Below are 19,901 nucleotides of genomic sequence, written 5' to 3'. Positions count from 1 at the left end.
GCAACCTGCCTGTAAGGAAGTTATATCAACAAGCTGTATCAGCAGGCCTGTTCAAATATTTGCTAACCTGCTGCAAACCCTTTCATTCTTTAGGCCACCAAATTATTTTATGTCCCCAGGTTTATTGTATGTTGCTCTCAATGGCACCCTAAAGAAGGAGCACAAGGAATCCTCTGCAGAGTGACATGATAACTTATTGTATGATAGTCAGAGAGGCAGTTCCCAATATTTTCTGACCATAAGAACATAAGACCGTTTACAGACATTTGATAGTTAATGGTTAACAGACATCATCCAGCTGTTACTTGAGGGAAGCCAGGGTATGGGCTTCAACAACATGTCTGGATAGCCTGCTCCACACTCCCACAACCCTTTGTGTAAAGTAGTGGTGAGCTGTAGCCCTTTTAAGAGCATTGTTCTGTGCTCAGGTCCACAGTTCCTGCTATTATTAAACACAGTTAAAAGGGTGTTTAATAATTGTACTTCAGATTAAGTAATATATCTTATGATTATAACGTACATAATGTTACACAAATGTTTCTGTTTTGTAGCACGGTAGTGAACGCTCAGCCGGAGATATTAAATTTTAAGTTGCGTCAGCAGTTAGGACCTTATAACTTCCTTTGCACTTGTGGCACCACAAGAGGGCGCATTCAACTTAGCTACGGATATGAGACGTGTAATGAAGAAGCTTGTTCAACTATTAACAGGGTGATTTTCCAAATGATTTTTTTCCTCGTTTTCTCAAAACCCATTGTAAATGATTACCAGGTCAAACCAGTAAGCAGACGATTTATTACTTATTTAAAACAAGCTTGGAAAGTATAGTCCATTTTTGGAGAAAAAACAAGTTTTGTGAGCAGTCCTGATATTCCTTTGGATTCTGTCATCTGTTTTTGCTAAATGATTAATTATTGTGTGTGCTGAACATATCAGAGTGCTTTCAGATCCAATACGTTCTGTTGCAGACATACAGTAGGCATTAACACCCTGTGTCTAGAAAAGATATTACTGGGTAATTTATTTTAATTGATTAATTTTAAGTGCAATAAATATTTCTGTTAATCTCTCTTTTGTCACTGATGCCTCTAAGGTAATGGAGCTCTGATCCAACCCGGCACGAGATGGTTATGGTGTTCTTGTGGGTGCTGTCATTTAAGATGCAAGATGCCCGCCCTTTTGCCTGGATCCATTGCTGACCCACAAACCCAGGAATGCCACTGTAACTCTCTCCTACTTCCCGTCCTGATGTCCTCGCCCTGCAGTGGACAGGAAGGAGACTGAGCTGTATTCCACTGTCTCCGGGGCTTTCGGCCCCTGGCCCGGCTGGACGTTTGCATATCTGGCTTCTTCAGAGGAGACCCGAGGGTGAAATGTCAGAACGGCGTAGGTGAGATCCCTCACGCCGGGCTCACCTCCACCAGGGATCTGCAAAGCATTCCGCCCAGAGAAGCCATCATCACAAGAGCTCTAGAAGCGCTGGTATACAGGCAGAGTAAACAGATGCAAAGCATGGTAAAGCATTGAACAATAGAGTAAAACCACATCCCACACAAAGGGAAAAAAGACACAGTAGAGGAAAATAAACCGGTATGATCGTGTTAAAACAATGGCACCGTGGCAGGAATGCTACAGCGAACTTTCGCATGGGATGGTACATGCAGTGCAATCCTACATCTGGCCCTCTCTTTGTCTGTCTAATGTGGATCTTTGTCTGTCAGATCCACAATTAAAAGCTGGTTTATCCTTAAGAAATGCAACCACATGTGTAGGCCAAATTCTGCCCTTAAGAAAAACTCAAAGACTGTGGAATTCAGCTTTTGCTTGTGCAAGAGACATAAAAATGTTGGTGGTTTGAGTTTCATGGATTGTGATTAGTTATTTTTTTTCCATCCACACACATACAGCTCACTTGCTGGTCCTGTAACCATGCAAGGTCAGCGGCAGCAGTTCCACTTGCAATCTGTACAATGCACAAAGATTGACTTCTTAAATGTTAAGCTCTGGGGCAAGAGAAAGTAACTAGACTGAAACAGTCTCTTCATATCTGCTTTACTGCTTTTTTCGTGGAAGAACATGACTAATCAAGTTCACTGTGTGGTGAAGAGGATCCGATGAGCTCAGAGCACACTCGCCGATCACCAGACCCTGTGCATGTGCACTGCAGGTCTGTTGAAATCTGAGTTGCCCATTTTGAGCTGGGGTCAAAATAGTGAGGGAGAGAAAAGATTGCGTGCATTAAAAAGACAAAAATAAAGAAGTAAAACTCTTTGTCAGGAGTAACCGCCAAAAATGTCAGTCTGTCTGGTAAATAAGACATGCAGTACCTCACATGCTCTGACTGAATCCTGGGGCCCTGCAGCACCTAATAAAAAAAATGCCAAAAGACAGCAAGAATAATTAGAATAAGAGCCAGTTATACATAACTCAGTTACATGAACCTTCACATAACTACACTTAACTTTGATATTTAATGTAGTAAGAAAAGACTGCTGGGTGCTGATTGAAAAAATGCATGCTGCAGAATTTCAAAGGCCCCTGGTGGGTGCGCCAGTTTCAAATGCTGGGGTTAGCTTGGCTGGATGATGGGACAGGTGCTGACTTTGTGAGCAAGCAGACGTCACTCTCTGTGCATGAGTGTGTTTAGCAGCTGACTTCATATGTGAAGTTCAAGCCACACAAAAGTCATCCAAGAGAAACAAAAGGAAAAAGGCAGCAGAGTACTGTGGTTGTGTGCCTGGGGTGACAGTGTGGAACAGTGGTTTTACCTCAGCACTACCACTAAGAAGGATTATAGGTTCAGATCCTGGGGAAATACTGTTGCTGTTCCCCTGTGCAGGGTACTGCATTACTTTGTCTCCTTCCTACATAAACAAGTACTTGTCAGACCATGACCGTCAATGAGCACTTGTTTCCAAGTTATAAGAGTGCAAAACAGTGAAGTGAGTTGTGCTGCAATATAGGTGCAATATTAAGGGATGGATATACGGTATATATATGCAATACAGGTGACGTGACCATGAAGTAAAAATGTGTCATGATTGCAGACTTTTGTGACTTTAATTATGAAAACACCTTAAGATGTTTCTGCAGCACTGAGGCATAGTCAAGAGGGGAGGTTTTTCGTTCCTTTTCACGAGGGCAAAAACGCGGCCTGAATATTTTAAAAAGCAGCAGGGTGGCTTACCCACTTTTCTGGAATCCCTCCTTCTCTGGATTTTTAAGTATCCAGCAGCTGTGACCGCCAGCAGGACCGGGGTCACCGCCAGGGGGAGGGCGAGGCGGAGGTCTGTACCCCTTTGGAGAAAAACAGAGTGACAGAACATTCTCGAGGAGCGTCAGTGTCCGAAGGTGTCCGACTTTGCTTTCGGGGCGGGAAGCTTAGCAGTAAGTTTCGTCTCACCCTCTTCAGGCCATAGCAACCTATTGCTAGGGGAATGTGAATCTTGGTGGAGATGCGGGGTCCATCTTGAGGGTTGAGCGCATGATTTGGGGGGATTTGAGAAAATTCAGAGAGAGCTGTGATCACAAAAGTGCCATCACTAGGAAAAGTGCAGTACCATAGGGATCTACAGTAAATTAGCCCAGGTCTGCTTCCTCTTGGCTATCAAAAGACTCTGGAGTTTTTCTGGCTTGTTTTGTTTTTAGTAGCCTAGTTACTGTACATTCCGAAAGATGCATTTTTTTTTTTCTGGTCGGTTTGTTTTTCCATTGTTTTAAAATATTTTGATTTTTAAATGTCAGATCTCCCAGCATCCCATGACACAGCCATTCCCACTGCAGCCCGTGTGGGTTTTAAAAAGCAGTGAGTCACGCGTGTCCTTTTTGAGGAACTTATTTCCAGGAGGAAAATGAGTTAAACCATTTTTCTCTCACAATATGCAGTTCCCTCTCAGTTACATTGATGTCTTTTTTTGGGTATTTATAAAAAATCACAATGATGAGTTTTGGGACAATATTTGGAAGGGACGGTCCACGATTTTCCATTTTCCATTTTAGTTTTTTTTCTCACTCTCTCTTGCTCGCTGTAAAGCCATCTCCTTACCTGGGACGGAGCTCTGTTACGTTCTTGTCAGTGGAGTTTAACAAGGGAGGAGAAGTGGCTGCGTTGTCTGAGGTTTGCTGAGCTGTAAATCACACAATTGCACAAGGAGTTTTAAAAACCTTGTTTCAGTGCAGGTGGAAAAACAAAAATCTTTTCTTTTTTTTTTGTTCTAAATACATTTGGAACTTTATTTGAATTCAACCTGTGGGAAGAAAGGAACAAGTCTGGTGCAGGATGTATGGATAATTCCATACGAGGCACTCTCAATGGCTCATCAGAGCTTATGCCGTTTTCTAGGTGTGAAGTGATCAGAGAGCATATGGCCCCCTGGATATGGAGATGGTGGACTGGAGCAACTGGGATAAAGGGCTTCACACGAGGTACAACAGCTGTGTTTGAATCCACAACCTACCAGCTACGAGTGAGTCTAGACACTTACCAACTATGCTATACCGCCCCTTTACACAAGATTAAAATTGTTTGCATAGACTAATACTTTATTAGTAGTTTGCAAGCAGTGCAGTGGCAGGAGAAATGTCACCCCAGGAAAATTCGTATGGGCAGTGCGTCCTCATTTTTAATATGCTACACATATTTCACATGCTTTTGGAAAACAAAATACATTTCAAAACTCTTCTCCTAAATGGCGTGTTTTCATTATAATTATTTTAGAATTCTAATGTAACCCATTGTTTTTTACAGTCTGCTACACCTCTCCAACAGCCTGTATTTTTTTATACAGATACCTTATCTAAGGTGAACATGTATTTGTGACTTTTGACCTTTTTACATTTTGCTCTCTCTGGTCTGTTGCACCCCGGCAGTACACATACTTCCCGCCTGATTGACCTGCCACTTCCACAAGTGCTCAATCTCAGCTACTCTTTGCGCCTGATTTTCCCTCCTAAAAAAACTCTTTCATTTGGATCACATAGATCAGGTTCCCTCATAGTTGACAAGAGACCGTCTGGTGTTTACAGATAAGGAAATTACCTCTCCCATCACTCTCCCTCCCTCACAGACACAAGGGAGATTGGCTTTTCACCCTTAAAACATGGAAGACAGGACAGGCTTATAAGCGCTTGTGTATTCTCTGCAGCCCATGATTAAAGGCTGGGAATGCCTGAAACGAATTGTATCAAGCCCCTTACATCCTTATCGACCACAGTGAAGAGCTGTGTGTTGGGAAAAACTGTTTGTGATGTCCATAGAAAGCTCTCAGACAGTGACTGATGGTCTCCACATGCTTTGTGGGAGTTCCCCTTTGTTGTCCAGTGGATCTCAGCACTGAGATTGTGAGTCACTTCTGTGACTATGAGGATAGTCGAACACCCCAGGCATCGTGCCCTTAAGCCGCCTTCTCTGTGATCTTTTTGAAGACAAGGGGACAGAGGGAAACTTGAGGGAGGAAAACAAAAGAGCAATATGCAGTTGGAAGTCATTAGGATCGCTGGTGAGCTGCATAGATGTATAAGGACCTAGATCTGCGTTGCTTCTCATTTACTGTATATCATCTTAAAAGCTTCTCAAGAGATGTGAGACTATTCTGCTGAAAGAGGCTGGCAATCCAAGACTTCCAAGAAAAAGAAATCCAAACTGTGAAGACAGTAATTATTGGTAATAAACACTCATTGATTAATTGGTTCATACAGCACAAAAATGTTTATGCCATAATTGATTTATCGATTGAATGGTATTTGTGTGTTTTTTCAGATTGTAAAACATGATCTGAAAATGTGGGTCTTAAATTTAACGTCCTGTGTAACTGTAGGACATAACTGAAGGTTAGAGGTGAAAAACCTAATCTACCTGCTCCTGCATCTCACAGGCTGTCTGTCAGTCTCTGTATGCCACAGGAGAGAAACAGAGACTGCACACATGATGCATACTGCAAAAGGAAGTTTCTACCTTTGAGAACATGAAGGATGATTCTGTCCTGAACATTAATGAACTCGCCGTCTACATTCCTTCCCCAGAAGCCGCACAAGTACTCGCCGGCATCAGAGGCCACCAGTGGCTGGATGGACACCCGGGCCAAAAGGGTGCTGCTGGTCTTCGTGATGGACATGGAGACCCTGTCCTGCTGCCCGTCCGTGCTGGTCTTCAGAATGAGCAGGCAGGGGTCCGCGCTCTGCTTCCGGCACCAGGCCACCGTCGGCTGGGCGGCTACGAGGTCACACTCACACAGGATCAGGCAGTTCTGCCCCTCCGTGCCGCTGACCACCTTGTAGTTCGCCTGCGTCACTGTGCCTGTGAGGCACAAGAACCGCAGGAGGTCACCCCACCACGCGGAACCAATCTTTTCCAAACCCAGCGGAGCCAAGTAGATCGATATACATCGGCACGATGGGATCAGAACGATGCTGGAGCATCACAGACCATATCGGCTGTTCTTGTTCATTACCCAATAATGGTACTATAGTGGTCAGTCCATTGAGCTAATGCTGATTGAATTGGGAGGAAGCCAATCCATTATAGTGGATTGAGCTGTAAGGTAAATTCTTGTAGAATTCAAATTAAGTGACCAAAGATCCACCTATTAATTTTCTAACTGTTTCATCCAATTCAGGGTCGCAGGGGAGCCAGAGCCTATCCCAGCAAGCAACAGGCACAAGGTAGGATACACCCTAGAGGGGACGTCAGTCCATCAAAGTGTACACACAGACACAAACACACTCACACTGGACAATTTACCTACCAGCATGTCTCTGGGAGGAAACCCAGTCAAACATAGGGAGAACATACAAAATTCCACACAGATATGCCCTACAAACTTAACTGTTCCTATGACACTGTTTTGTGCATCTCACATACAGTCAAATCATTTAATGCACTGACATAATTTTATTTATGTTCAGGTTTATTAAACAAGCATAAATTCTTATGAACATTTTATGAATTAAAAAAACATGACTGTCTTTTAATAGTTGTCTTACAATTAGCTGACCTTTATAAACCACAAGGAATCAAACATTCATTCTTTAACATTTGTGTACAATAAATTCAACAGCAATGAGCAATGCTTGCAGATGTATTATTATTAATTTATTACCAATCTGTCTATTGATATATAAACATATTTGCGTCATCGGTGCTTTAATAAATTAACAGAAATCACAAGAGCTTCAGGAAAGGAAGTGAGTATAAAATTTAGCACAGTTGTAACAATGCCCGCATCTAACATTTTGCTGTGCTCCATTTCAGCCAAATGTATGTTAGTAATTCTTACCTGGTGTGAGTAGGCAAAATAAAACTGCATTTAATAGCATGCTGAAAAGCTGAAATGATGTGTGCGATTTCCTTGGCAGTGCCAAAGCTATCAGCCTGTCCCAGCCCTTCCTGCTAGGGAAATAAGACACATTAAAGTGAGAGAGTTATGATAGGCAGAGGAAAGAGGATGTTTTTGAGCATAAAATACTGTAATATTTTCAAGAAATACATTTGTTTGCAGAATAATATGGCCTTGTTTCTTAAACTGCTCTTAAAGAATTGTTAATTATACATTTTTAAGATTATGTTATTCAACTGTCAATCTAGTTGTTATAAAGGAACAGAGCTGTGGTATCTTAAGAGGAAGCATATTGCTATGAATTGTGGGATATATGACTATTAATTAGCTGTGACTGTTTCACAACACTAGAAAGCAGAACTGTTTATGGTGATGTCTATTCCACTGGCTGTGAATAAAGTTAAAGCTAGGAGCCACAGAAAGATGTTTCACCCTTATTACTTCTCATCAGATTGACATAGCTAACTTGCCTGTCTATCTAATATAATGGCAATCTTTCAGCTCTCTTCAGGCACCCACATTTTTTAGAAAACAGTCAGTTCTGTTCTGCTTTTTTCCATGATTTCACTGAAGTCTTATGATTGTGGGAAGAAAGATGGGACAAGAAAAATTAAGCAGAAAACCAAATGTAACTAATGTGTCCTTTTGGTTTCGGTTTAGTTTTGCAGGGATTACTCCTCAAAGCATGTCAGGCTCTCCTTCTGTCTTCCTCGTAAAACAATGTGACAACAAGTGCTGCAGCAAGCATTTTCATTTAGTTATTATTTTTAGAAATCATAGCATTCCGCCTACAAACATTTAACCCAGTATTTCTGAAATGTTTATTGTCCTGTAAGCCATCACCTGTAAGCTTCTGAGCTTTCAGCACATCGCCCTTTGAAGACAGAAAAAAAGAAAACCCGAAACAGAAATATTTTTTTGTTGGTATAAATAACGATGTGGGTCAGACCTTCCACCAGCAGCTGCCCTTCTGCTGAAATGTGAAACAGGTTTCAGCAGCTCAGGACAGACTGTTACACAGCTGCACACAGAAGGAAATAGGAAACCGACCAGGCCTCGAATCTGTGAGCTCTCACCTGGATATTTACAGCTTCCCTTGCCATGGCCTGGTATAGAGACACACACTTTCACTTCATTTGTGATTGTTTTATCCATTAGATCCCTCTTACACAATCACCAATTCCACTGGACCAAAGGACAATGCAAAGGCTGTTCATTTGCTGTTGCCTCTCCTTGTTTAAAACAAATCACGGAGAAGCAATAGCTTGTACTTGAGTGTTTACTTCGGGACAGGAGTGTGGAGATAGGGCTATCAAAAGAGCACAAAAAGTTGATTGACTTTCAATCTCTATAAGTCGCCATGTCTACAGAACTGTGAAAATGCAGGTGGGATGGTATCTAGTCTGTTAAATTTAATAAGACACATTTAATTACTGCAGCAATATTGCATCTCCTGGCTGATCCATGTATTTTGGATCTCAATAGATTTAGTTCAGATGAGAAAAGCTAATCATGTGAGTCACATGACTGGCATCTGACAACTATTCCACACAAATTAAAGCCTGTTAAAAAAACTCCATATAAGGTGTTTTGAATCCAAGTCTGTATATATAAATGCTCTGAGTGCAGGGCTACCCAATGAGAAATGACACCATATGAAGTACAACATCAACAAAAATAACAAGACTCAGGAAGTATTTCAGAGATATACTGCTTATCGGTATAAAACATATATCATTCTTCTTCTCATACTTTATGAAATAGCATGTCCCACTAGGTACTTACTCTGTACTTCAACAGTTCAGAAAGGGTTTGTCAAAGTCAAAGCATTTATTCAAAGGTCAAGGGCTTAGGAAAGAATTCAAGTGAATGTTGCACTCAAGACTAATTACATTCTGCTGCACGAATTACCACTTTCTTTAAGAAGACATTAAGCCCTTGAATTTTCATGTGGGCAAACAGCAGAGTACATTGCAAATTAATAAGATGAGCAGTTTGCCCATCACTTTGCCTCTCTCACACAGAATTAACCCTGGTGATATTGTAAACATAAATGGGCTCGCTAAAATCATACATTTCTATAGAACAAAGCAAGCAAACCTATCTTTAAATGAGATAGCCTAAAAATGTGGGTACATAAATGATATTTTTAACCAAATGGTTGTTTAATGTTTTACGCAACAGCTTAAACATGTTATGAATCTCATTCTCTTATAGACCAAATACCCTCCTCTAATTTGTAACTCTTTCTGTTAAGACAGCATTCCCTTAAATGGAACAATGTGATAATGAAACAGAAACTACTGGAAAAGTCTGGTGTCTAACTTTCCTGCCACATAAAGCACAACATGATGTTGAGCTCTATTTGACATTAGAAAGCAGTAACTACACTGCTAAATATGGCGGTTAATGTACCTTTATTTCTAGGTGTATCTAACTGTTATTATCAATTATGCTGTCTTCTTACTCTTAGCTTGAAGAAAATTGGAAACTGAGCCCACCTCTGTCACACAGAATTATCCATAGTGATATTGTAAACATAAACAGGCTTAAAGGAAAAAGTAACAACCTGCACATTTTATCCATGCTTGCAAAAAATGGCATTGTTGCCAGAAAAGCATTTCCATCGTTTATTTCATTGTTGTTTAATAAATAGGGTTCCTATGTTTCAGAATCTAAAGGCTTAGGTATCAAATCGATTCTGTGACAAACAGGAAAAAAGGCCACACCAGTTAGTCCTTGACCCTTGACCCTGACCCTTGACCTTTGATGGGACGCGGAGTGCTCTCCGTCAGCCATTAGAGGAAGAGTGGGTTTAAATCACAATGGACTTCAGGTGTCTGAAGCACATGATGAGGTCCAATGGAATGGGCGGCTTCAGCTCGTTCCCGTCGAGTCTCAGGTACCGCAGCCGTGGCAGGAGATCCTCGTTGCTGAGATCCACACTCATCACTTGGAAAGGACAAATCTCTGTGCCATTGATCTCTGGAAAGATGAAACAAAGAATGAATGGGCTGTGTTAATTTCTCCAGCAGATGCAGAGAACAGAATGCATTATTGACATAATTGGTATTATTACCACTCAGTTCTCTCATGTAGTACTCATAATTCTTTCTAGAAAGATTGTAATTGTTTCCTGCTCTTTTCAATCATTGCCTGATTATATGCTCTGCTTTGCTACCTGTCTGTCCATCCATCCATTCCATCTGTTCCTCTCTCTGCCTGTCTGCATACAGTAGCTACATTGTCTTATTGAATTTATCTTTTACACTGTGTTTACAGTGAAAAGAAACAGTAAGACATATCCCCAGTGCCTTCCCAGGACTCACTTTCAATGTTGTTGTTGTTGAGGTACAGGTGCTCCAAGCCAAGATTAAAGACAGGGATGTTGCTCAGCTTGTTGTGGGCCAGATGGAGGTCCAGGAGAGTGGAGATGTTGAAAACTGTTTTGGGCACTCCTTTGTCGGTCAGTTGGTTGTAATTCAGCCTCACGAAAGCCAGGTTGGGGAAGGCCTTAAAGTAATCTTCTGGGATGTCCTGGATGTTGTTCCGGTCCAAGTAGAGCTGGTATATGTTGTGTGGGACGTTCAAGGGCATCTTCCTGAGGATGTTGTGAGCCAGGTTGAGTTGTACCAGGTTCTTGAGCCCCTTGAAAATGTTCTTTCCCAAATTGCTGTCGCTCAGCTTGTTGTGGTGGAGGTCCAGCAAGGCCAGGTGCTCCATCTTGTTGAAGACCCCCGGTGGGATCTTGGAGATCTGGTTGCGGCTGAGCCTGAGCTGCTCCAGGTTGGGAGGCAGGTCGCTGGGCACTTCCTTCAGGTTGTTCCTCTCCATGTACAGGAAGAGCAGGTTGGGCAGGTTCTCGAACACCTGGCGCTCCACTCGCCGTATCCGGTTGTTGTCCAGGTTGACCCACTTGAGCTCGGTGGCATTTATGAAGGGCTGTTCTGTCACCTCGTCGATGTAGTTGTTCTGCAGGTAAAGGTAATGGGTCCGGGATGGGATGGTGGGAATCTTCCTCAGGTTGCGGCTGTCACAGTACAAGGCATTCGGGAATCCCGGAGGGCAGAAACACTCCCTGGGGCAGTCCGGGTAGATGGAGGGCGGCCCCAGGATGGGAGGAGGGAAGTCTGTCGGCTCCTTGGGTTCCAGAAGGGTGGGGGGAGGCTTTTTTGTGGGTTTTACAGGTTTCCGCCTCTGGCCTGAGACAGCACCAATCAGGAGAAGGCTTAACAGGAGAAAACACCCAAGATGGGCCCTCATGGTCCAGTAACCTGTGCAGGAAAGGCAAAGAGAGAATCAGGAAGGGATGACCAAGCGTGTGTGTGTTCACTCTAACACACCAGAGCAGTGCAAATGGGAAGTGTGAAAATGAAAAGTCCCCACCACTTGTTTACTGCGTGACTCCACTTTTATACACAGAGAAACCATGTTTTGTCTAAGCAACCATGTCGCTTAAAAGCTAAAGAATGTTCCCACAATAACCGCACAAGCTGCAAGGCTCTGGTGCAAAAATGCTGTCTCTGTGTGCTGTGAAGTGCTCTCTCTGCCATGTCCACGGCAGCAATTTAGTGCTTCAAAGTGAACCAGAACTGCTTTGGTTATTTTCCAGCTCCAGCTGCAGCTCCAGGGATCAGTGGCACATATAAAGGAAACATTGTGCTGCTGAATCCTTTCTTGGGGTGCTGGAGTGCAGAGGAGGAACGAGGAAACACTTGGCTTCAGACACAGCTCCCTTAGGTACCTCCCTGACTTTCAGCCTTGACCCTGTGGAGCAAGTAATGTTTAACTGCCAGAAATAAAATGCGGGGGAGGGGCATTTTTCCTGATCTTTCAATTGCTTGTAGGAGTTTGTAACAACCTAAGGGAGCCAGCTATGCTGTTGAAGCCTGTACCCTGACTTCTTTCAAGAGACAGCTGGATGATATTCTTGGATCTTGGGTTGATTGGTCCTGACTCTGGAACAGGCCACATGAACCATGTGATCTGCGCTTTGTAACCTTTCTTGTTTTTGTTTGTACATGACAAGGGGAATTTTGGTAAACCTTGAAGTGCTCCAATTTCAAAACAAGCAAATATATAAAAGGAGTATTTGCTACTGTGCCTATGCTTAGCGAACAATTACTGAATTTTATCCAGCTTTTATTTTATACTTAATTTGCAAATTGACTTCAGCATAATTTTTTGTTATACTTGAATGAGTAGATTAAACGTGTAGTTGCACCCGCCTTCTAATTACACAGTGAGTCTTTCAGGAAGGTAATTATTTGTTAAAAGCCAATCTGTTATCCCTACATTACAGTTCTTTACACTATAACAGAAATTGCATGTGCATTTTGGGAAATATTTATTGAGAAAACAATGATTCTGACCTTTTCAATGAGTATTTCTTTGCAATTGATAACGATCTCCTTTCTAAAACAACATGTTTTTTCAAATCTCAAGTAAAAGATACAAATTAAAATAAGAACACTATGATAAAGGATTATAGTAATTGGCCTTTTATTTGCAAAAACATATTCCAATAATGAAGGAGAAAAAAAAGTGTATCTAAATCTAGAATTCCTCCAGTGTAAAGAAATTCAGACTTTATTGTTTGCATGCAACAAAACAATTAAAAGCTCATCAAGAGATTAATCATCTTATTGAAATCAGCCTGATTTGTTTTTCTGATAACACCTGAGAATAAAGTGTCCTGAAAGGATGATGGAGTGCTCAGTGAAAACCTGGCTTCGCCCGCTTGGCTGAGGGCCGACCTCCTGGCCAGAGGACGAGAGGGCTGGGACCCCCATACAGAGTGAGGAGTGACCAAGGGGCAGCTGCAGAGGTAGAGATGGGGTGGAGGTGTGAGAGGGAGAGAAGGGGGTCCCGCACAGTACTTATAGTGTTTGAGGAGAGGGAGTGATTGTGATTTACTGACAGCCGAGTCTGATTGAACTTGCTTGCTGTCATCCCTCCCCAACTTCTGTTACAAATTCCATTTAAATATCTGTTTGGTAACACATTTACTTTTTATCGTAACGTTCATGTCACACGATTGGGAGGCTTTTAAAATCAATGTTAAGTTTTGACTAACTGCAACAAAGTAATCAGAAGAATCTATAGCAGTAAAGTCCATTTTGAAGTGGACAGATCACATTTTGTATTTTCAAGGTGATGGATCCCAGGGACGGAAGTGTACACAGACCAAACCTCACTGGTCTCTGGAAGATGTTGCATGTGGGAGCTAGTGAAGCAAGAGGAATCGGCTCCAATAGTCCGGCTGTGCAGCTGGCTCCAAGCTCCCACCTCCCACGTTGTGTAAGAAGTTCCTCCTGTACTCCTGTAGCCCTAATTGCACTTCCTTGCAACTTTAAATTTTTGCCTTCAGGTCTTTCTTGCATTTGCTGAGCACACCGCTAATTGGGTTAGTACCATTTTTAAGATTTTCTAAAGTCTAAGTAAATCCCCTCATTACCTCTTCTGTTCAAGACTAAAGAGAGCAGCTCCATTAACCCATTGCTGTATTGCATTGTATCCCTTTTATGGACAGAATTCTGAAATTTGCCAGGGCAGCAATGTCCTTTGAGTAAAAAAGCAACTAGAATTGGGCACAATATTCTAAACTACTCTTAACTAGATCTTTGGAAGCCTTCACATTAAATTATTTATTTTAAATTCTATACTTTCCAATGTATACCATGACATTTTTATTGCCTCCCTGCAGGGCCTGGAGAAGTATTATAATAGTCAAGTCACAATAAACTCCTTGTCATAGGCAGCTTCCTCTAGTTCCAAATTCTCCGCTGAGCTTGGAAGTAAATGCTGGCACAGTCTTCGAGGCACTGCTGGGCTCCAGCCTCGTTAATTCCCCTTTTGCCACTTTTCATTGCATCCGAGTTGTTCAAAAACAGCCAGGGACAGCTGACAGCATTTGTACTTTATCAGCTCTTTCTTTTCCATCTGCTCTTAATTGTCCCGCACAAAGAAAACACATGTGTTATGACAATAGCAAGCAACGACGGGTCTGTGCAGGCAAAGCCTCTGGGAGCAAAGAAAGGGGGGGCATCGGGCAATTCTCGCTCCGCTTGACTGCAACACCAAAGCACGAGGCCCTGGCATGTGTGGGCCAGCCCATTTAAGGCAAATATGACAGATGTCCACTTCCCCTGCCAGAGGAAGTGGAACCTTCACAGGTACTGCCTGTGCCCACCTGTCAAGAAGGAATCTTATAAGACATGGCCCGGTTCCATTAAGCAGCTAAGTAGAGGGCGCTTATAAAGTCAGTTCGCACAACTGTGCACGGTGGAGCGGTGACGTTTTGGCAAGTGTGAATAACAACAGGGGAACTGGGATCCCCAGGAAAATGACAGCTGGCCACATGTGCTATGCTGGCATGTGTGCTTGTGGTTGCACCCACTGGGCATGCCCGCTGATGAGAGGAGGCGATGCCAGTGCCCTTGGCCTCTCCAGCCATTGGCTACTGGAACTGGATCTCTGATGGCCTGTTTGCACCTGAACCAAGCAGGTATTTGAGCTGCCAGCGTGGCATGGTGTGGTGATGGAAAGCCAATGCTCCACAAACACAACACAACCGGCCTCTCTGCTCTGGGCAGTAGCCTGAGGTCAATTAAAAGATATGTTTGCATCGTATTGAAGTGGACGATTGGTGAAACCTTTTCACTCAGTTCCAGTCCTTGAGATCCTCACTCCTACTGCCCTCTGATCTCTTCATTTCGTACCCTGGCCTTTTAAGTGAAGAAATAATACAATTAATTTGAACTCTTCAATTGTTTAAAATAGGGCAGAGGTACCTAATAAACACCTTAAAAACTGCCACCTATTGAAGAAAAATCTTAATAAAGGTTCCAAGAAGTAATTCTGGAGTGGTATTTTATCTCTTTGGAGCAGTAAGTCTCCAAGGCTCTTTTTTTGGGCTCATCGCCCTGAATATTACAAAACTAAAACATAACATAAAGGCATATATCCAGCCTGGATTAATGATGTACCCTGAGAGATGTAAGGACTAAAGCCACAGAATGCCGAAGAGCTTTAGATGCTAACACAATACATAACTGTAATGGAATGGAAGTGTGTTTTCTTTCGGGATTCTTTTTTCAGGGTGCTGCCTAAGATGATCTACAGATGTTTGGCTCTGGCTGCCTGGCTGACTGACAGCTGCCCGACCGTGAAGACGAGGCAGACGGACGTTCTAGAAGCGAAGGAGAAAACCTGGGGAACCTAAATGCAATTCTTTCTTCTTCCTGGAGGCGTCAGCTGCCCCCTGAAAAGTAAAATCACGGACGGCACAAAGTTGCAACCCTGCTCAAGAGGCACATTCTTCAGAATGGTCAAAAAAGTCTATAAACTGACGTCAGTTTTGGGAACAGCAAGGTTCAGTGGGATAAGAAAGCAGGAAATGTCCCTGTTAGGAGTGAAAGCGCAGTTCTGGCTCTGCATTCCAGACAGGGAGAAAAGCCTGATGGGTAAAGTTAGAGAGGGTACGTACATACTGGATTAAACAAGTCATGGGTCTTAAAGGACTGAAAGCTACGAACAAAAGGCAGGATGGTATTTCCTGCATGGTGTAGTTCTGAAGGGGCACAATACTCCTTGAAGGGCTGTATTGTCAAAGGATTAGTGTGGGGTCCTGTTCTCTGTCCAAGGAGGTCAGTGTCTGACATGGACTTCATGCAGGAAGGGCGCAAAGTGACTGTTGTTCCGAGACAAGGTGGTGGTGAGTGAAGGGGGAGCACTGAGACAAGGGGAAGATCTTATAAAGCAGCCCTAACAACTTCTCCCAAAAAGAGAGCCAGCTCATGCAGGGCCCCTGCCCCGGTTTTCGAACCTGCCACCAGTGAAAGAGTGAGTCCAAGGAGGGAACCAGATGCCTTGCATGCATGGCTGCTGAATGAGTCTGGTCCTCTGCGCAGGTTCTGATTCCTCATGCAGGCACTGACTTTCTGGGAAACTGAGACAAAGGAGGAGGGAGGGCGTATGTGTGTGTGCCACAGGGAGGTGGAGGGAACTAATCCTATTTGCACTTTCAGGCTGAAACATTCCAATTTGTTGACCTCCACAGACATAAAGGCTCCACTTGATCCCTTTATTTCATTTCAAAGTAAAGTTTAGTATGTACGTTCTTCTCCTTCTGTTATTCTCGCACGTTTGTTTATGGACATGCAAAAAAGACTCACAGCTACGTATCCGATTAGGCGTACAGGCAGCAAAACTACATACTTTCTTCTTGTGAAATCAGACCTGGCAGATGAAATAAACGTGACCCGCGTGACAAATATTATTCCAGTGTCTCTATGTACAGCAAACAACATATTTGTATGAGCAAAGCAGCTAAATGAAAACCTGTGACTTTTTAAAGCCATTTAGATCTAGGTTCTAGACATTACATCCACAGTTTCATCCTGTATAAGATGCATAACATTTGCTCTATGTCAAATGTACTGTATAAGCTCTTTAATTGCAAAAACATGTGGGGTGTGTGCACTCTGAACATTTACTTGTCATGAAGACAGCTGGTGGAAACAAGCACACATTGATCATCTCGTGTAAAACATCTTCTCCCATAAAATGCACAACTGTAATTCTAATCTCCTGGAGAAACCTGGTAGTGTGGTTTTACTGTCCTTGAACTGAGAATTCAGCTGTAGACAAACTCTGTACCTGAGACAAAGCCTTGAGTATCTTTATAAAGTATAACGAATGTTATTTACACTTAGCTATTTATAATACAACTTTTAAGATTAAATAAGTCCAGAATGTGCTGGTTAAGATGTTTTAGTTTTTTTTATCAAATACAACCCAACTCAGTATGCTTCCTTAAATACAATTTCTAAAAGCATGAAGCCAGCAAAGATCGAAAAAGAATCTTTGTGCAAAACCACCTGATGTCAGAACTCTCCCATGCAACTCCAAACACTGTTGACATAATACCTTCTGAGCTTTCTGAAAACCACAACTGCCATTTGACAAGGGATTAAAATGATTGACTTTCTGGGAAGAACAGTGTCCAACAATAAACACAATCCCGCAAGTGATCGATTGAAATTGGACAGAATATCATCAATACTAAGTCAAAGTTGAAATCTGGAAATATCTTTGTAAATATCTTTACAGACTGAAAAGGTCAAACCTGTGAACGACATAAGCTGGAGAAAACAGCCTGTGAGATGAAGCAAAGCCAGAACACGTTGGAAGAAAGTACCAGTACAAACGCAGCAAGTTTCTATAGTAACACAGAGCACTACGCAAATTCTCCCCTGCCAAGTTACACAGATTTACTGCAGTAAACTCAGGATGAAGAGCTCTACTCTGAGGAAGACAAGTGTGTGCCTCTTACCTGCTTCTTGTACCTGCCTTCTTTTAAGAAGCTGTAAGCTCTTTCTCTCCTGAAGGATTTTTCTCTCCCCTTTTCTTCCTCCCTCTCTCCTTTCTCTCTCTCCCTCCCTGTTTCTCTGTCTCTCTCTCCCCTCCTTGGGAATGCAGACTTCCTATTGGGTCCTTTCCCTTTTCGGATTTTTTCTCCAAAGGTCAACAATAAGGCTTTTATCCTGCAGCCAAAAAAAAAATCCTTCGAGATTCTACCCACAAGCCTGTCCCTGTCGCAGAGGATGTACTTGTTTAATAATATCACCTCCCTGCGTGCTGCACAGCTCGACTGAGGGCTTTAGAAAGAAAGAGGAGAAAGAAAGAAAGACTGACTTTTGCAGCAGCCCCCCCTCCCTGTCTGTTTGAATCCAGTGGTTTTCATCAGTGTTGTATCCTTTCTTGCAGCTGTTGCTTGGGCCAACACCTATAACCCCCCAGGGAAGGCTGAAGACTTAATCTCATGCCCGATTTTTCACTATTTTTTGCTGAGTCCAGAGAAGTTATGCTTAAATGAAAAATTGCTTTTCCAATGACTCCAGGGTACTTTGGTATTTTGTGGTCACTGATCCCCAATACAGTCTGTTTTGAAAATAATTGCTCCTGTGGTTTTGTTTCTACAGAGTCTAGATGATGGTCTGTTTTTTTTGTTATAATTTTGGATTGAGGGTGTGTGTGTGTGGGGGGGGGGGGGTTAGATAATAAACACGTTAGCATCTCATTCTTTGAGAATTTCTAGCTGAGGCCGAAAAGGCACTGAAGCAGACGCCTTCTTTCCCACCTATCTGGGCCCCATGCTCCGTGAGCACAACAACACCAAGCCAGAAACCCAGAAGAGCTGGAATAACGTTGCTCTGTCTCCAGTCGCAGTGTTGTATAACAAGGGCCATTACAGAATTCCTCCTCATCTCAGAAACAACTGAAATAATATCACCTCCGGTTTTAAAAGAATTTGAGTCAAGTGTTGTTTTTCTATAGAACCTCTCCAGTTTTTCTCCTTGTGAAAGTTTTGCTGGAGTAAATGAGCAAAGTTGTGGTGGCGCAGTTCATTCCCAGCTGGGATTCAGGCCAAGTCTCTCAGGGAATATTCCTAGTTCTGCACTGTCCACATACAGTAGATTCTAGGGATTGAAAACTGTACTTTCTGTCGTCTAATAATGTGACTTTTGTTTCTGTGAAGTGCTTCAGGATTTTTGTCACAAAAGCTACCATACAAAATAAGGCATCGTTCATTGTTTTACTATAGCTGTGTCAATCATTTACTTTTCTATGACTTCTCACTTTTTTACCACATTTTGTCATCTCTTTACCATGAAGCTTCATGTTGTCTCCATGACTGTGTGGACGTCACTGTATTTGTACCACAGTAAATGTCCAGACCGTGCTTCTCTGTAGTGCGGTTTTAGCTGGATTTCTGCTCCTTAACCAGTCACTTTGCAGGAATGTGTTTTGACTGTGGAGCTGTTTGTTTGTGCTCCTCTTGCCTCCCTGGCTGGGCAAAATGCAGCTGCTTGTTCATCCCACAAAGCCTTCCAATGAGCACAGCAACTTTTTGTGTTAATTGTTTTGTGGACAAGCTTTTGAATGGAGAGTGTGGTGGTGATGAAGGGGAATCATGATTCTCTCTGAAACCCTCCAAATGTCCTTCTACTAATTGAGTTTGGAGACCTCCGGATGGGAGACACAGAGAAACCTCAAATAAACCCTGTATCTGAGGGGACAGAGAAGCACACAGCTCCAGACAGTAAACTCATGAACACAATAGCCCCCACACAACTACTGTACATAACAGCACTTACTGTACTGTAAACGAAGCCCTTTCTTGGGGAGAGAGCAATTTTTCGTATTGATTCCCTGCACTGTTAACACTTGTCATCTATCTTCACACACTTGAGCATAAGCATGCGCTTTAATAAAACAATTTTCTTCAATTTCAACTGAAAATGACTGATTGCTGATGTTGATTCAAGGCTGAAAACACTCCTGCAATCAGTAGTGTCAATCCACCATCTTTAATCAAAGAGAGGCTTCACCCTGTGAAGGGGAGTGATGACAAGTAAACTCTCCTGGAAGACAAAGGGTGTAAGACAGGAACATGTCCTGGTTAGGACGCCAGACCATCACAGGGCGCACGCACACAGGGACAATGTAGAGACACCAGTAAAGATGGCCAGACTATCTTTAGAAAATGGCAGTGAACCTTAG

The 19,901-nt window shown here is 42.7% G+C and overlaps 2 protein-coding genes and 1 long non-coding RNA gene across 3 annotated transcripts; 1 reads left to right on the top strand and 2 right to left on the bottom strand.

Moving 5' to 3' along the window:
- Positions 1-775: 775 nt before the first annotated feature.
- Positions 776-7,406, bottom strand: LOC148658814 (uncharacterized). The gene is made up of 6 exons (XM_088640476.1): positions 7,275-7,406; positions 5,954-6,295; positions 4,046-4,127; positions 3,188-3,297; positions 2,328-2,365; positions 776-1,428 (listed from the first exon to the last, which is right to left on the bottom strand). The coding sequence occupies exons 1-6, from the start codon at positions 7,312-7,314 to the stop codon at positions 1,234-1,236; spliced, it is 807 nt and encodes a 268-aa protein (XP_088496602.1). The 5' UTR covers positions 7,315-7,406; the 3' UTR covers positions 776-1,233.
- Positions 6,888-17,973, bottom strand: prelp (proline/arginine-rich end leucine-rich repeat protein). The gene is made up of 3 exons (XM_088640475.1): positions 17,671-17,973; positions 10,664-11,608; positions 6,888-10,319 (listed from the first exon to the last, which is right to left on the bottom strand). The coding sequence occupies exons 2-3, from the start codon at positions 11,595-11,597 to the stop codon at positions 10,150-10,152; spliced, it is 1,104 nt and encodes a 367-aa protein (XP_088496601.1). The 5' UTR covers positions 11,598-11,608; positions 17,671-17,973; the 3' UTR covers positions 6,888-10,149.
- Positions 13,011-17,102, top strand: LOC148658813 (uncharacterized). Its single transcript, XR_015940195.1, has 2 exons — positions 13,011-13,634; positions 15,435-17,102. It is a non-coding gene; the product is annotated as an uncharacterized LOC148658813 (long non-coding RNA).
- Positions 17,974-19,901: the final 1,928 nt, after the last annotated feature.

The sequence above is a fragment of the Lepisosteus platostomus genome, chromosome 7, assembly GCF_059453375.1.
Source record: "Lepisosteus platostomus isolate fLepPlt1 chromosome 7, fLepPlt1.hap1, whole genome shotgun sequence".
NCBI lineage: Eukaryota > Metazoa > Chordata > Actinopteri > Semionotiformes > Lepisosteidae > Lepisosteus > Lepisosteus platostomus.
This window is presented reverse-complemented; position numbering and strand designations above follow the sequence as displayed.

What these genes read in the sequence shown, in the direction of transcription:
- LOC148658814 (XM_088640476.1), bottom strand. Translation starts at nt 7,314, where the DNA reads ATGCTATTAAATGCAGTTTTATTTTGCCTACTCACACCAG. An exon ending in ATTTTGCCTACTCACACCAG is followed by an intron (nt 6,296 to 7,274) that starts GTAAGAATTACT and finishes TGTGCCTCACAG; the next exon opens with GCACAGTGACGCAGGCGAAC. An exon ending in GTAACAGAGCTCCGTCCCAG is followed by an intron (nt 3,298 to 4,045) that starts GTAAGGAGATGG and finishes TTTTCTCCAAAG; the next exon opens with GGGTACAGACCTCCGCCTCG.
- prelp (XM_088640475.1), bottom strand. Translation starts at nt 11,597, where the DNA reads ATGAGGGCCCATCTTGGGTGTTTTCTCCTGTTAAGCCTTCTCCTGATT. An exon ending in CAACAACAACAACATTGAAA is followed by an intron (nt 10,320 to 10,663) that starts GTGAGTCCTGGG and finishes TCATCTTTCCAG; the next exon opens with AGATCAATGGCACAGAGATT.